This window comes from Trachypithecus francoisi, unplaced genomic scaffold (assembly GCF_009764315.1).
Source record: "Trachypithecus francoisi isolate TF-2019V2 unplaced genomic scaffold, Tfra_2.0 Lachesis_group17, whole genome shotgun sequence".
NCBI classification, from domain to species: Eukaryota; Metazoa; Chordata; class Mammalia; order Primates; family Cercopithecidae; genus Trachypithecus; species Trachypithecus francoisi.
The window spans coordinates 60,735,645-60,752,500 of record NW_022681462.1 but is presented as its reverse complement, the minus strand read 5'-3'; the positions used below and the strand labels follow the sequence as shown (position 1 = coordinate 60,752,500).

At 50.4% G+C, this 16,856-nt stretch overlaps 1 protein-coding gene across 5 annotated transcripts in view; it reads left to right on the top strand.

The window, feature by feature from the left end:
• TTC7A (tetratricopeptide repeat domain 7A) overlaps positions 1–16,856 on the top strand; it is a 135,266-nt gene that overhangs the window by 14,035 nt on the left and 104,375 nt on the right. For all 5 annotated transcript variants that reach the window (XM_033175794.1, XM_033175797.1, XM_033175795.1 and 2 more), the window contains exon 3: positions 922–1,090. In XM_033175794.1, the coding sequence (XP_033031685.1) occupies positions 922–1,090 (169 nt within the window). The remainder of the gene's footprint in view (positions 1–921; positions 1,091–16,856) is intronic.

Below are 16,856 nucleotides of genomic sequence, written 5' to 3'. Positions count from 1 at the left end.
TGAGCCAGCTGAGGACAGAATCAGAGGCAGCGGACCAGAACAAATGGCCTGAAGAGGTGGGAGGTCACAAGGAGAACTGGGGCCATGTCCAAGATCAGAACTCATGTGCCAGAGTGGCACAGCCCAGGGCCAGCACAGCCTCCCTCAGGCAGCAGCACAGGAGCCCAAGCCAGAATAGGGGTGATCAGGGCTGTCCAGACCACTGCAGGCCCTAAGGGAGGCCCTGAGAGTTCCTCCGTGGGGTGGAGATTGAGATGTAAGCAGCTTTTGAAAAAGGAGGGAAAAGAAAACAGGTTTAAATTCAGCCACTCTTGGCCTCTGTGATTCTGCACTTTGACCCATTTCTGATAGGAAGAGGATGGTGACGCAGCAGGCCCTCTCCTCCTCAATCTGTCCCTCCACCACTGTTGGGGGAGGCATAAGCCTCCCGCACAGGCTGTTTCTGAGGCCTTTCACCTAATTATGATTTGCATATACGTGTACACAAGAGAACCCCCAAAATGAGAAGCCTGGGGCTTCACAAAACTTAGCTCCATCTCTGACTCTCCACTTGTGTTTAGAATAAATGCCTGAGCTTCTGAGTGACCCCCATGGGCTGCAGTCTTTGGGGGGCTTCAGGAGAGGAAAGACAGGGCCTAGTCTGCAAGGTCTCTGGAGTCTTGCTGGGGGCATAAAACGCACACATTTGAAACGATTAGGAACTCATGAGAATTTCTTTGAGAGCCACGATGTAGGCTATGGACCATGGTTGAGAACGGGGAGCGGTTGGCATGTGCTTGAGCATCAAGGAACGCTTCCTGGAGGTGGGGGGTTCTGAGCAAAGTCTGAGGCAAATAGGGTCAAGGTTCAGTGGGGGGTGTTCACCCCAAGGTGAACTAACATTTTGGGGGAGGCGCTGCTAACATGTCCTTGTCCTTTCAGCCACAGTACATGTGTGAGGCCATGCTGATCCTGGGCAAACTGCATTACGTGGAGGGCTCATACCGAGATGCCATCAGCATGTACGCACGGGCCAGGATTGATGACGTGTCCATGGAGAACAAGCCCCTGTATCAGATGCGGCTGCTGTCGGAGGCTTTTGTCATCAAAGGTAGCTGTTAGCGCCAGCCTGGGCTCCCCTCCACTGTGTGCAGCTCATTGCACTCTGACTCCCAGGGCCCTGCTGGGCTCGTGTCCAGATTCTTCACCCCTGGTAATGCCTGTGCCCTGGCACTGGTGTCCAATGTGGATGCTGGTAGTAACTGGCCATGTTGACATTGCCTGGTGCCTGGGACGTCAGGAGACTCAGATTCTCGCCCTGACTCTGTCAACAATGATTATCCTACTGTGTACCCTTGGGCAATCACCTCTTCACCTTCTTTGGCCTCAGTTTACTTGTTTGGAAGATACGGTTGTAATACCTGCCCTCCTAGGGTTACCATGACCAAGAGGCATCAGCGGAGTTGTGTAGCCAGGTTGAGAAAGGTTTACAAAGTATGACCTCTCACTGGCAGGCTGGCTCTGCTGACTGGCGCTGGCCCCAGAGCAGGTGCTGGGCACTGTAGGAGTCTGCTACTCCTCAGTTATTTGTTGGGCACCTGCCGTGAGTGGCCCAGGGAGCAGGGGCTGAGACCCAGTGATGAACAGTTTAGAACCGGTTCCTGGAGGAGCTCTCAGCCTTCCAGGGACAAGGGGTGCTCTGGAGGGGATTTAGGGACACAGATCAATGATGTAGGAATTTCATGAGGGGGCTGTGGACAGCCCAGCTGGGGAAACCATGCCATTTAACAGGATCCCAAATGTGTTCAGTGTTAAAGTCATCCTACCCCAAACTTTGTGCTTCAGGCTCCTCCTTCCCTGGATCCCTGGCTGCGGGAACCCCTCTGCCCAGCCTTCTGTCAGAAATCTTGGATGTTTGATCATCTCCTTAGTGCAGCACAAACCAACCCCCAGAGAAAAGTCTAGAAAAGATGGCTGTGGCTCAGTGGGGATTTGGTGCCTGGCATTTGTAGAGTATGTGACACCCTCTATTATAGATAGGAACATTCTCTCCATCTTGTATGTGGGGAAGCTGAGGCCCAGAGAGGATAACTTGCCCAAAGTTACCCAGATTAATGGTGGAGCCAGTACAAGAACCTCCATGCTCTGACTCTGGCCTTGGAATATGAGTCCTCCAAGGCCCCTGCAACACACACTCAGTTTCCCCGTCTCCCCTGGGTCCCAGGAGGAGTGACTGTGACATCTGTGGAGGGCACACCCTCCTTGACTTTGGCTGGTGGGACTTCCTGAGGGGGTTTGCCCACCCCAGATCCTTGGATCCCTTTTCCATTGGGTCCACACCATGCCAGGAAACCTGGCAAGATGGTCACTGTGGGTGGACCCAGCCCCAGCCGGTGGGAGGGCAGGTGCGTTTCTGGGATGGCCTGGTCTATGGGTGGTCTTCTCCCTTTGCTCTCTCATCCCCAGCTCTGCGCCTCTGGCACAGGCCAGCCTTGGGGGTGATCTGCATTTGGCATTTGGATCTTTCAGGTCTCTTAGAAACCCTTTCAGCCATGGACGCCCTGAGCGGAACCCCCTTCCTCGGGCTTCCTTTCCGGGACTTTCTCCTGAGCCTGGCTCAGGACGGATTGCCCCCTGTCTCCTGCTCTCTCCTCTTTCTAGCATGCCTCCAGCTTCTTGGGGGAAACACAGTCCCGGTGGTCAGAGGTTCTGCAGGGGAGGTAAGGAGCCGGGCGCTGCCGGCACGGGCTGCTCGGTCGCGGGCTGTGCTAGCTCCCGTTCCCCAGTGACTGCACATGGCCTTCCCTTTGCCTGCCTCCTCTCTGCCTGTCCTCCTCCCTGTCCTGCTGCAGTGACCATGCCTGCTGCCCGGCATGCTGAGGTTTGCCTGACTGACCCTGCGTGTGCTTGAGACCATGCACGTGGCTACCAGGGTGTGCACGATGTTGATCTGCCTGGGTTTGGGGGATTTGGTGGGTCTTCCCATGCAGAGTAGAGGCCACACCCTTCGGGGGCTGAGGATGCTGGTCGTTGGTCCTGACTCCATCTGTGAGCATGAGGGTGGTGGCAGCAGGGGCCACAGAGTTCACAGAATGCTGATATTTATTCAGCCCCCCTCCATGCCAGGTAGACCCTCGTTGAGTCCCCTCTGTAACCCTCTGAGGTGGTGTTCCCTCATTCTATGTCACGGATGAGGAGTTAAGGTTGGAAGAAGTGAGGTGATTCATGCGAGGTCTCACAGGAAGTGGCGGAGGCAGGATTTGAACCCAGGCAGCTGGAGCTTGTGATACTGTTGCTGAGAATCCTAGGATGAAAGGAATCAAGTGATCCAGGCCAACCCCTCATGTTACAGTTGAGGTAACTGAGGCTGACAAAAGTGAGGCAGCTTGCCCAGGACATCAGTTAGCGTGTATTTGAACTGGAGTCCTCCGTCCCAGACAGCCACTCAATCTTGGGCTCTGTTTGACGCTGGGCTGCCTGCAGGAGCCAGACTGACCCACACTCAGCACTCCTGGCCAGACTATTAGGCCATGGCTTGACTGGCCATTTTTCACAGGAATCTGCTCTGTGGTTCTGTTTGGTACTCTATAGTGGGGTGGGGAGTCTGGGTCTCAGGCACACCTGACTGGAGGAGGAGGACAGGGCCTGTGTGTCACAGGGGGACCTGAGCTTGCCAAACTGGGAGGCTCTGTGGGGGCCCCAGTGTGGAGCGATTCCAACATGGAGCTGCTGTTTTTTTTAGGGGAGTCAGGAACAGGCCCTGGGTCTCTTCACCCCCACCCTCAAAAGACATAAAAACACATTCCCCTCACTCTCTTTCCCCATCAGAGTAGAGGGACTTGCACTGTGACCCTGTGAGGCGTCACTCACAGAGGCCCAGCCTTCCTCTGAAATGTGCACCCATGTGTTACACCCAAAGATGCGTTTGATTCCCGGGAAAGCTTTAGATGTCAACCCAGGAGCCTGAGTGAAGAGGCAGTTGCAGCAGTCTTGGGTTTTCATTAGCCAGAGTGCAGAGACATCACATGCATATTTGTGTATATAAGGTGTAGGGGAGTACATGACCTCCACCTCCTCTGAGGGGAAAAGAGTTATTGTCCATGTCACGTTTGTTTAGAAACAACAGAAAAACCACATGTTCCCCACTAAGATAGAAAAATAAGACAACTTCATGGGAAGACCTGTTGTTTCCGTGTCCAGGTGGTCTGTGCCCAGCCACCAGCACTCCTGGTCCCCTAACATTTGAGTCACACATGTGCTCAGACTGACCAAGTCCAGCCAGGAGTAGGAGACTGGATTTTAGGGCCTCTTGGTAACCTGGGAGGTGGGCTGGGCCCTGCTGGAGGCTCTGGAAGAAGAACTACCTCTTCCTTGGTCCTGCCTTCAGCTGCTCCTGGCTGCAGAGAAGTTGTCATGTTGACCTGTTACTCAGTAATGCCCTGTCCTGTGGCCGGCTGCTCCCAAGTCACCTGTGGCCCTGGGCAGAGCCTCCCCTGCCTGTCAGAATCCCCTGTTTGGTTCTTCATTTCCCAGGTACCAATTTCCTGAGCTCCTCTTGTATACCTGATGTTTGATGGCATTCCCAGAAACGTGGGGTGCAGACCCCTCCCTCTGGAAGCTGAGCCTCTGATGTATGTGTCTGATGTATGTGTATGTAGGGGGATGGGGGAGGCAGGATGATCATATGTGCACCACCCAGGAGCTTGCAGGGCCCCCCCAAACCCACTGAATCAGAATCTACCCCTTACAACGTTCCTGGGTGATATACACACAAATTACAGTCGGTGAGACACTGCCCTGGAACACTTGTTTAATAAATATTTGTTGACTGATTTTTTTGTTGGTTTGTTTTTTGAGACGAAGTCTCGCTCTTTCGCCCAGGCTGGAGTGCAGTGACGCCATCTCGGCTCACTGCAAACTCCGCCTCCTGGGTTCACGCCATTCTCCTGCCTCAGCCTCCCGAATAGCTGGGACTACAGCCCAGCTAAGTTTTTGTATTTTTTAGTAGAGGCAGGGTTTCACCGTGTTAGCCGGGATGGTCTTAATCTCCTGACCTTGTGATCCTGCCGCCTCAGCCTCCCAAAGTGCTGGGATTACAGGCGTGAGCCACCATGCCCAGCCTTGTTGACTGATTGTTAACCTTCATCTCTCCTCTGTAAATGGTAGATGGTTGTTATGCCCATTTTGAGGATGAAGAAGCTGAGGAAGTTCCTGCAGCCTGTAAGTAGCATTGGTGGCCAGATGGATGTCTCTAAAGCTTGTGTCCCACCTGTAACAGAGGAGCCAGGAGGCAGTAGGTGCTGGGAGGCAGATTACGGTTGCCTCTAAGATGGGTCACACAGATGAGGACTTTCTCCTCTCTGGGCCTCCTTCAGCCCTGGTGAAGCCCTGCAGCCATTTTCTTGGCATTTGCTTTCCCAGGGCCGTTTATGGGTGTTTGGTGGATGAGTTGTTCAGAAAATTTGCTTTTATATTTCAACCTAACATCAGTCATCTTGGTTTAGACTGGAAGCCCACCCCTCTCCTACCCCATTCCCCAGGACCTGCCATGGCCCCCTTGTAACTTCTGCCAGCCCACTGACCCCTGACCAACCATGTCAGATCAGGGGAAGGCCCTGGAAAGGAAATGCTCCCAGCCAACTCCAAGTACAGGTGATAGATATATCTTCAGATGAAACAGCTCCATTACCATCCTTGTTTGTTTGGTGAAGAGGGAACATCATCCATTTACTCTGTATTAAAAGTAATCAGGCCGGGCGCGCTGGCTTACGCCTGTAATCCCAGCACTTTGGGAGGCTGAGGTGGGCGGATCACAAGGTCAGGAGATCGAGACCATCCTGGCTAACACAGGTGAAACCTGGTCTCTACTAAAAATACAAAAAATTAGCCGGGTGTGGTGGTGGGCGTCTGTAATCCCAGCTACTTGGGAGGCTGAGGCAGGAGAATGGCGTGAACCTGGGAGACAGAGCTTGCAGTGAGCCGAGGTCATGCCACTGCACTCCAGCCTGGGTGACAGAGTGAGAGTCTGTCTCAAAAAATTAAATTAAATTAAATTAAAATTAATAAAAATAATAAAAAGTAATCTAGGCTGGGTGCGGTGGCTCATGCCTGTAATCCTAGCACTTTGGGAAGCCAAGGCGGGCGGATGACTTGAGGTTAGGAGTTCGAGACCAGCCTGGCCAACATGGTGAAACCCTGTCTCTACTTTAAAAAAAAAAAAAAGTACAAAAAATTAGTTGGTCATGGTGGCATGCACCTGTAATCCCAGCTACTTGGGAGGCTGGGACAGGAGAATTGCCTGAACCTGGGAGGCGGAGGTTGCAGTGAGCCGAGATCACACCAAGGCACTCCAGCCTGGGTGGACAGAACGATACTCCGTCTCAAAAAAACAAAAATAATCTAGAATGCTTTCAAGGCCCTTCTAGGATGGCCTGTCTTCAGTGCTGCCCACTCCCTTGGCAGAACCCTCTGCGTTTGACCCCATGTGCTCATGGCTGTGAGCCCTGTCTTCCACTGAATTCCAAGCCTCTTGAGTACAGGTGTTCATTTCTTTTGTACCCTCAACCAGTCTCCCTCTCTCCTTTCCTGAAGCCCTACCTGTCAGCCTAATGAGGTCTGCTCCTGGTATCCAATATAATCTATGAAGTTCTTCCCTTCACTTCTTCTTGGGACATTGTCCTTGCCTTTTTTCTTCACTCTGCACATAGCTGTGTCCTTACATTCTCCTCTGACACAGCTCAGGTGCATCCTGTGCCAGAAGCTTCCCTTAGTTGTTCAGCTTGCCGCATCGTCTCCCTCCTTCCAACTCACTTGGACCTCAGCCCAGTATGCACGTCCATTCTCCCCAGTTAGGGGTCAGTATGTTCCTTCCGCCGAGCGTCTGACCTCTTGCAGTTGTATCCCCCAAGGCTCCTGGCCTACCTCCCACAGGAGGAAGTAAAATTTGTCAGCAGTTGATTCAGCAAACACCTGCTGGGGATGCCAAGTTAGGGTCACTTCCCTTGAGGGAGTGGCAGGTGGGTGAGCAAAGCGTGCTCCGGGATGCAGCTCCAGGAGAAGCAGCTGTTTGGAAGACCCCAGAGTGGCTGGTCTGCTGCTCCTGCCATGGCTCGCTGGGGCAGTATGGCAGATTTCCTGCCTGGCCGTGGTGTCTCGGCCATATGGCTGTCCCTAGTTTTGTCCTATGGAAAGCTCTGCCTTGACTCTTGGCCTTTTGGCCACCAGAAAGGGCCATTTGTGAAGAGTCCCCTCTGTGCTTCTGGGCAGCCCAGCCCCTGATGGGAGTGGAACACTTGAGCCTACCTTATGGGTTGAACGGTGCAAGGACTTGTTTGCCAGATTTGGAGTCTGTCTGCCTCTACAGCTCCCTAAAACTCTGTAGTAATAAGCCTTTGGGCAATTGGCATTGCATCATCTTCATGGCTGAGAACCTAGAGCCAAAGATTGTGTTGACTCTAAGTCCGTGGATCTAGATCCAGGCCTCGAGGGTCTGTCCCTCAGCAACAGGCCTTGGGGCTCCTCTCAGGCACCCACCCCTGGCTCTCTAGCAGTGCAGTGAGAGCTGCAGCAGGGGGTCCATGTGAGGTTTGCATGGGGAGGGATTCAGGCCTTTCCAGTCTTGTCCCCTAATAGAGTCTGGTCCCCCTGTCTCCTCTGGCACTGCCTTCAGCAAGGACAGGGAATTTTCAACTCCAGTTATCTGACTTCACTCTCAGCTGTCTTGAATTGTTTTATACAGACAAAACTTTCTTATTCAGAGGGCCTGCCAGGAGTGATGCTTGTAAGGCTTATTTTTATAGGGCTTAACATAGGCTCCAAGAAGCATCCGGCATAGGCCAGTATCCTGAAGTATTCTACCACATGCCCAGCGTCTCACCTCAACACAAAATAGGCTGCATTCCAGCCGGTGGTGCTGCTGCTGTGTATCTGGAATTCCAGTTTCTTAGCTGGGAGATGGCAAAGTCCTCCTGCCCCACCTGACCTCAGCCCAGCCAATTTTGTATTTCAGGAATTGTCCCCTCGGGCACCATGCCTCTGGGGATCAGTTTCTACGTAACCAGACTTATGGTTGTAATGACAAACATGCAGCTACAACTAGTTGGAAAGTAGCAACAAAAAGGAGGAGGGACTGGATATTTATGGCCCCTTGTAACTAGAAAGTTGTTGGAGCAGCATGGCATCAGGCATAGCTGAATCTGGGGGCTCAGCGAGGTCTGTTGAGGTCTTCCTTAGCAGCTCCAGGAGTACATGGTTCTTGCAGCATGGCACCCACTACCTCAGAAGGAGAGAGTGCCTGGGGAAGCTTCTCGTGGACCTGGCTTGGTCTCATGCCCACCCTGGAGCCAATCGTGGTGCCCAGCACCTAGGATACTGGGATGGTACCAGGGGTGGGATTTCCCCCACCTGAATCCTGTGGACTGAGATGCAGGAATGGTTCCTCAAAGGAAAACCAGGGTACGGTTACGAAAGTAGGTAAAAGGCATGGAGGCAGAACACCAGAGTGCAGGCAGAAATGATTCACCTCAGGTTACACCAGTAGTGGAAGGGTCAGGCTGTGTACGTCGCTCTCTCTGACTCCAGCATCTGGGCTTGTTCTATTGAAGCACTCTTGCAGAGGGAGGTGAGATCCAGCTAGTTGTAGGGCCTTCACAGGCGAGCTGGGTGGTGAGCCTGAACTTGAGGATGAATCACCGACAGTTGAGTGGAAGAGGTGCCTTCCAGCAAGGGAAGGCCAAAGGGAAGCCCCAGGGGGAAACCAGGGGAGGTGGCTTGTTTGGAGGTGCAGTGTAATCATAATTCTTGGAGCCAAGAGGAGGTGTGTGTGGGATGGATTGGGAATGAGCGTGAGGGCCAGGTGGGCTCCACAAGAGGGCCCAGAGCAGAGAGTCCATGGTAAGGCTCAGGGTGTCTCTCTTTACTGGGGTTCTAGAACTTTGGCTGCGGGTCACCACACCATGAGGTGCAGCACAGCCTGTTCTCCCTCCAGTCAGGCCCACCTATGGGTCAGCACGCTGTCTGTGGTCAGCACGCTGTCTGGGGCAATCTTCTCTAGGGTCTGGAGCTGAGGGGTCTGGGCCCTAGACTAGAATGAAGCCTTTGTGGATCCAAGGTAACGAATCACCCACTTTTTTGTTGGTCTGAGCTCTGAGGGTTATTCACTGGCTTTGATTGGCTTCCAGGATGTTTCGGGGCCTGCTCTTTGGACATCTCCAGCTTTAGCCGGTTCAGCCTCCCCAAGCCCCGGTGGGTCTCTTCCATTTCTCCAGCCCTAGCTCAGTATGCTAATGGCGTGGAGAGTGACTCATATTTCTCCAGCCGTTCATTCTACCTTGAACCTGGCAGACTTTAGTCATTGGTGCCTAATTTAGGGTTCATTGTGGCTCCACAGATAGAGCGCAGGCCTCTTGAGAACCTGTCCTGCCCCCAGTGTCAGCCTGGCTGGCTTGTGTTCTCCTTTACCTCACACTCAGCACCAGGGAGGTCCTGGTGCCCTGACCCTGGTACACAGGAACTCTGCATTGCAGTGACATGCTAGGTTGTGAAGCTGCTGTGCAAAGTCAAAAAAGGTGAAATGCCCTCAGCAGCTGGAAGGATTATGATCTGCAGATTCTCTTCTCCCAGCCCCTTGAAGGTGGGCTTCTTTTTTGACTCTTCTTTTTTGTCAGTGTAACCCCAAGCTATTCTGCTGTCACCTGGAATTGTGTCGCTGATTACAACTTTTAAAAAAGAAAGAACACTACACTGCTTCCAGGACAGGATATGATAGCATATTTGGTTTTTGTGTTTTTAGCCCTGGTATGGCGGGAATTCACTGTTGATTTTGGCTTCCCTCTCCAAGGGGTGTGGGCTGTGTGCCTCACATGGACAGGAGCTCAGTCCTTGTGGCACTGCTGTCCTGACCCCAGGTGAGAGGCTGGCTTCCAGATGCCGAAGGAGGAGCCGGCTGCTAGGAGATCAGGCCTCATCCAGCCAGAGACCTGGATCTAGTTGACACTGGTGCTTTTAGCTGAGGGGTCTTGGAATTAATCTGTTTTCCCTGGATTCAAATTTTTTTTTTTTTTTTTTTTTTAGACAGTCTTGCTCTGTCACCTGGGCTAGAGTACAATGATACGATTTTGGCTCACTGCAACCTCTGCCTCCCGGCTTCAAACAATTCTCCTGCCTTGGCCTCCAGAATAGCTGGAATTACAGGCGCGTACCACCACATCCAGCTAATTTTTTGTATTTTTAGTAGAGATGGTGTTTTGCCATGTTAGCCAGGCTGGTCTTGAACTCCTGACCTCAAGTGATCCGCCCGCCTCAGCTTCCAAAAGTACTGGATTACAGGCATAAACCACCAGATGCCCTGCCTAGATTTTTTATTTGTAACTCTGGAGAAGGGTTAAACCCCTACCTAAGAGGTTATTGTGAGCATCACTTGAAAATATTTTCTAAGTGCGTACTTTTTTTGTTTGTTTGTTTGTTTTTTGAGGTGGAGTCTCACTGTGTTGCCCAGGCTGGAGTGCAATGGTGCGATCTCGGCTCACCTCAACCTACACCTCCTGGGTTCAAGCAATTCTGCTGCCTCAACTGGGATTACAGGCATGCTCCACCATGCCTGACTAATTTTGTATTTTTAGTAGAGATGTTGGTCAGGCTGTTCTCAAACTCTCCACCTCAGATAATCCTCCTACCTCAACCTCCCAAAGTGTTGGGATTATAGGCGTGAGCCACTGCGCCCGGCCAGCATACTTTCTATGCTTTATAATATTTCATCTAATTTAATGATCATGGCTACACTACGAGCTAGGCATTATTAGTAACTCCATTTTGTATTTGCGGAAACAGACTTAGCACTCTGAACATTTTGAGATATATCCTTCCAGTCTTTTTTTCCCTGTAGGCTTACATGTGCTTTTAAAATATAAGTTCATACAGCTATGTTTTATAATCTGCTTTTTAAAATGTTAGTATTTCATGAGTCGTTTTTCAATACACCTCTATGTCACTGTAAGTAACCTCATAGCATTTCATTGTAACGTCCTGTCATAATTTTGTGAAGTCCCGTCATTGGACCTGTATGCTAAATCTTTTTTTTTTTTTTTTTTGCCTTTGTAAACAATACTGAAATGGATATCCCTGAAGCTAAATTTTGCATACATCACTTTTTTTTTTTTTTTTTTTTTTTTTTTGGTGGAGATGGGGTGTGTGTTGCCAGGTCTGGTCCTGAATTCCTGAGCTCAAGCAATTCTCCCACCCCACCCTCCCAAAGTGCTGGGGTTACAGGTGTGAGTCACCGCCCCCCGCTTTTTCTTTTTCTTTTTTTTTTTTTTTTTTAAGATAAATTCGCCGGGCGCGGTGGCTCAAGCCTGTAATCCCAGCACTTTGGGAGGCCGAGACGGGTGGATCACGAGGTCAGGAGATCGAGACCATCCTGGCTAACACGGTGAAACCCCGTCTCTACTAAAAAATACAAAAAAACTAGCCGGGCGAGGTGGCGGGCGCCTGTAGTCCCAGCTACTCCGGAGGCTGAGGCAGGAGAATAGCGTGAACCCGGGAGGCGGAGCTTGCAGTGAGCTGAGATCCAGCCACTGCACTCCAGCCTGGGCGACAGAGCAAGACTCCGTCTCAAAAAAAAAAAAAAAAAAAAAAAGATAAATTCCTAGCAAGTAGAATTACTGAATCATAGAGTATACATTTTTTGGAGACTTTGATACAGAAGCCAAATTGCCTGTTTTTTTGTTTTTTCCGTTAAAAAATTGTGTTGGCTGGGCAAGGTGGCTCCCGCCTATAATCCCAGCACTTTGGGAGGCCAAAGTGGGTGGATCACCTGAGGTCAGGAGTTCAAGACCAGCCTGGCCAACATCGTGAAACCCTGTCTCTACTAAAAATATAAAAATTAGCCAGGCGTGGTGGTATGTGCCTATAATTCCAGCTACTCAGGAGGCTGAGACAGGAGAATTGCTTGAACCCAGGAAGTGGAGGTTGCAGTGAGCTGAGATTGAGCCACTGCACTCCAGCCTGGGTGGACAGAGCAAGATTCTGTCCCAAAAACAAAAACAAAAACAAAAACAGTGTTAAATATACATGCCATAGAATTGACCATCTTAACCACTTTTAAGTGTTCAGTTCGGTACTTAGACGTTGTTGTGCAACCAATCTCCTGAACTCTTTAACATTTGCATTATTGTGCAACCAATCTCCAGAATTCTTTTACCTTATGAAACCGAAATTCTATGCCCATGAAACAGCAACGCCCCGTTCCCTCCTCCCCTAACCCCTGGCAACCACTCTTCTATTTTCTGTTTTTATGAATTTGATTATGCAAGTACCTCATGTAAGAGGACTCATACAGTATTTGCCTTTTTGTGTCTGGCTTATTTCACTGAGTAAAATGTCCTCAAGGCTTATCCATATTGTAGCATGTGTCAGAATTTCCTTCCTTCTGAAGGCTGAATGATATTGTATTGTACGTATGTATATATGACATTTTGTTTATCCGTTCATCTGTCAATGGACACTTGGGTTGCTCTGCATTTTAGCCATTGTGAATAATGCTGCTATGAATGCTAGTGGGCTGATATCTCTTTGACACCCTGCTTTCTATTCTTTCGGGTGTACACCTGGAAGTGGAATTGCTGGATCATATGGTAATCCTATTTTTAAATGTTCTAATTTTAACAGAGTGATCTGTGAGGGTTCTTTCCTACCTGGCCTTCCAGTTTCCCCCCGAGACGTGAATGAATTGCCTTTTTTCCCTTCTTCCCCTGGCTGCAGGGTACCCAAGTCTGGGATTCATCGTCCGTGGATGCTGCAGCTGTACCTGTGCCCTTTTGACAGGCTGGGTAGGTGGGAGGGAAGGGGTTCTGTTGCTGAGGAAGTTTTCTGTTTTCTACCTCTGCATCCAGGGCCCAAAGCTCCAGGGCTCCAAGGGTGGGGCTTCTTGGAAGGGTGGCTGCCTGGGATGTGATGAGTCATTCAGACTGAAGGAGCTGGGACCAGCCTGGTGTTGGGTCTGAGGCTGTGCCAGGATCAGCTTGGCTCCAAATCGAAAGTTCTGAGTTAATGAAAAAGCAAGTCCTCCTCTTGCAAGGGGCCTCTCTTAGAGCTGGGTATTGGCACAGAAAGGCCCTTGCTGGTGGGAATCACAAGGCAGTGCGTGCCCCACAGGGCTGCATTACAACCCTCCGATGCCTCAAGGACTAGGCGCAGGGCAGCCCACCTTCATCCTGGATTGAGTGCCGTGGTCTGGCCACTTGTGCAGAAGCGCTCGAGGGGCAGAGGGTAAAGAAACCCAAGCCTGGAGTGCCTGGGTGGTCTTCCAATCAGATGTTTGTGGGCAGGAAAATAGACCTTATCAACCAGGGGACAAATACAAGGTTGCCTGCCCCTTTTTATGGGCAGAACTGGGTGACTGGACTGTGACCTTGCTTAGGAAAAGCCACTGCCAGCTCCAGAAACATTTTGGCCCTGTGTATGTTGGAAATTGCTTTACAGAGGACCACCTCAGTGAATGTACCCCTGTACTTTGAACTTTTATTTCTCTGAGTCATGACAGCTCCCTTCAAAAAGGCATTATCTCCATTATTTTTAGATAAATTTTCATGTACTGAGATGTACAAATCTTAACTATGTAATTTCATGAATTGGACCAGTATAAATATCCATGTGACCAGTACCGTAACAAAGATACGGAACATTTCTATCACCACAGAAAGTCCCCTTGGGCTCTTTTCTAATTGGTCTCCACCCCAAGCAACCACTGTTTTGTTTTTGCTTATTTTTTGAAGAGATAAAGTCTTGCTATGTTGCCCAGGCTGGTCTCAAACTTCTGGGCTCAATTGATCCCCTGCCTTAGCTCCCACAGTGATGGGATTACAGATGTGGGCCACCACTCCTGGCATTATTTTCTACTGATATAGATTAATTTGCTCTTTTGAATAAATGAAATCATACAGCATGTATTTTTTTAATGTCTGGTTTCTTTTGCACAATGTAATTTTTAAGTAATTCATTTGTGTTTTTTTTTTTTTTTTTTTTTTTTTTGAGACAGAGTCTCGCTCTGTCGCCCAGGCTGGAGTGCTGTGGCCGGATCTCAGCTCACTGCAAGCTCCGCCTCCCAGGTTTACGCCATTCTCCTGCCTCAGCCTCCCGAGTAGCTGGGACTACAGGCGCCCGCCACCTCGCCCGGCTAGATTTTTGTATTTTTTTTAGTAGAGACGGGGTTTCACCGTGTTAGCCAGGATGGTCTCGATCTCCTGACCTCGTGATCCGCCCGTCTCGGCCTCCCAAAGTGCTGGGATTACAGGCTTGAGCCACCGCGCCCGGCCCATTTGTGTTATATGTATATGAGTTTAAAAAAAAAAATCTGAGTAGTATTCCATTATATAACTATACCATAATTTGTTTATGAATTCTCCAAGAATTTTTTTTTTTTTCTTTTTGAGACGGAGTCTCGCTCTGTCACCCACACTGGAGTGCTGTGGAGCAATCTCGGCTCACTGCAACCTCTGACTCCCTGGTTCAAGCAATTCTCCTGCCTCAGCCTCCCGATTAACTGGGATTTACAGGCATGTGCCACCATGTCCAGCTAATTTTTGTATTTTTAGTAGAGACGGGGTTTCATTATGCTGGCCAGGATGGTCTCAATCTCCTGACCTCGTGATCCATCTGCCTCGGCCTCCCAAAGTGCTGGGATTACAGGCATGAGCCACCACACCTAGCCCAGGAAATATTTTTTAAGTGGAGAGGGAGGAACTCCTTTGGGCCGTACACTTGGCTATGTGAATACGCTCATTCATCTACGCATCCATCTGCATGCTTCCTAAACACTAGGCCCTGGCCATCACTTGGGTGCAAAGATAATCGGAAATGGGTAGAGAGGATGAGGACAATGCAGGAAAAAGGCACATACATAGGAGATGCAGCCAAACTGTTCAAGTGGTTTAGACACAGGGAAGCTTAACTCTACCTGGCAGAGTTTCAGAGAAGAGGTGGCTTTGCTTTGAGCTTTTTTTTAAATTGAGATGGGGTCTTGTTCTGTCACCCAGCTGGAGTGCAGTGGCGTAATCTTGGCTCACTGCAGCCTCTGCCTCCCGGGCTCAAGCGATTCTCCCACCTCTGTCTTCTGAGTACCTAGAGTCACAAGTGTGCACCACCAAGCTCAGCTATTTTTTTCTATTTTGGGGGGGACAGGGTTTCACCACATTCCTAGGCTGGTCTCAAACTCCTAAGCTCAAGCAGTCGCCTGCCTGGGCTTCCCAGTGTGCTGGGATTACAGATGTGGGCCACTTTGCCTGGCCTACTTTGAGCTTTCAAGGAGGATGAGATTTGAGGTTCTTGGAGAAGCATGGTGGGGAGGTCCCTGCTGAGAGTGGAAGGAACAAATGCCACACGGGGAAGGTGGAAGCCCCACAGACCATTTTTCCTGAATTCACAGCTTTGCAGTGGCCAGCCCTCTGGAGGCTTGGAACTGGCAGCTTGAACTTGACAGCAGCTGGCATCACCCATTCCAGTGCTGGACCCAGAGGTGTGGCAGGAGGGAGCCCAGTCTCAGCACATCTCTCTGGGGACCACAGGGTAGCTGTGTTGAAACAGATCCACTCTATGTCCCCTGGAATTGGCTGTGCCCTGCCACGTGCAGTTGGTCTCCTGGGCCAGGCCTCTCAACAATTCATAGGTTCGCCCCACCTTCCTGCAGGGTGGATAGGCTGCATGTCTAGGGAGCAGGGGCTGGCCCAGCTCTGGCAGTGAGCAACGAGGGCTGCCTCCTTAATTCTTTCTTGGTTCCTCTTCCCCGTTTAGTCCTCTGGAATGAGGATCCTCCCCCTCCTGGTTGTGAGTCATTTGGCAGGAGGCACGTTGACACGCGGTGACCCAGGCACCTGGGTCTTTGTGTTGAGCAAGGACCTTCATGTTCTGTGCCCGCCTTCCTCCAGGCCAAGGCACCCGAACTTTGGATCTGGTCACACCCCAGCCTGGCAAAGGACAAGGTCACTGAATCTGTGTGCATGGGAATGTGGCTAAGAAAAACAATAATTCCTTACCTTGTATTTGCAGAGCACTTTGTTCTTTGTCAGACATGACCAGGCTTGTGTTTTTTCATCCAGCCAGCAAATGCTTGTCCAGTACCTACTGTGTGCCAGGTGATAGAAAAGTAAGCACGATTAGTGTGATGTCTTGAAGGAGTCTACAGTCTGGGGAAACATATGAACAAATAAGTATAAGAAATGGTGAGTTAGGAATATGTATAGACTGGGGCTTAAAGGAGGAATGTTTGGTTACACCAGGGACTATCAGGAAGGGCTTTGTAGAGGAGGTAGCATTTACTAGGTCAGAATGTGAACAGTAATTTTGGGTAGACTTGGTGGGGTCGATACATTCCAGGCAGGAGGAACAACTTGAGCGAGTCAAGAAGGCATCCTACAACCAATCAGTTGGGAGCAGGAAGTTGGGTGTGGATGTGGCAGGTAAAGTGAGAGATGAGGCTGGAGAACTGATACCAGGAGGGCCTGGTATGAAGCCTCCAGAAGTTGGACCTTACCCTTTAGCAGTATGGACCCCTGGAGAGTTTTAGAAGGATCCCCCTGGGGATTAAAGTGAGACTGGAGGCAGGGAGGCCAGTTAGGAGGCCAATATAGTCATCCGCTCAAGACATAAAAGCTGATATAAGGTAGTAGGAAGAGAGGAAGGGAAGGTTTGAAGTGTTGAGGACTTGGTCATTACGTGGATGTTGGGGCTTATAGGGCAGGAAACAGTTGAGGATTCTTCTATTATACATCCCTTCAGTAAGTTCGTCTTCACATGTAAAGTACCTAAAGTACCGTGTGGGCACAAAGACGAGACAGACATTGATTCTCCCCATTGAGAAACAATAGTTCAGAAGGACAGCACTCTCT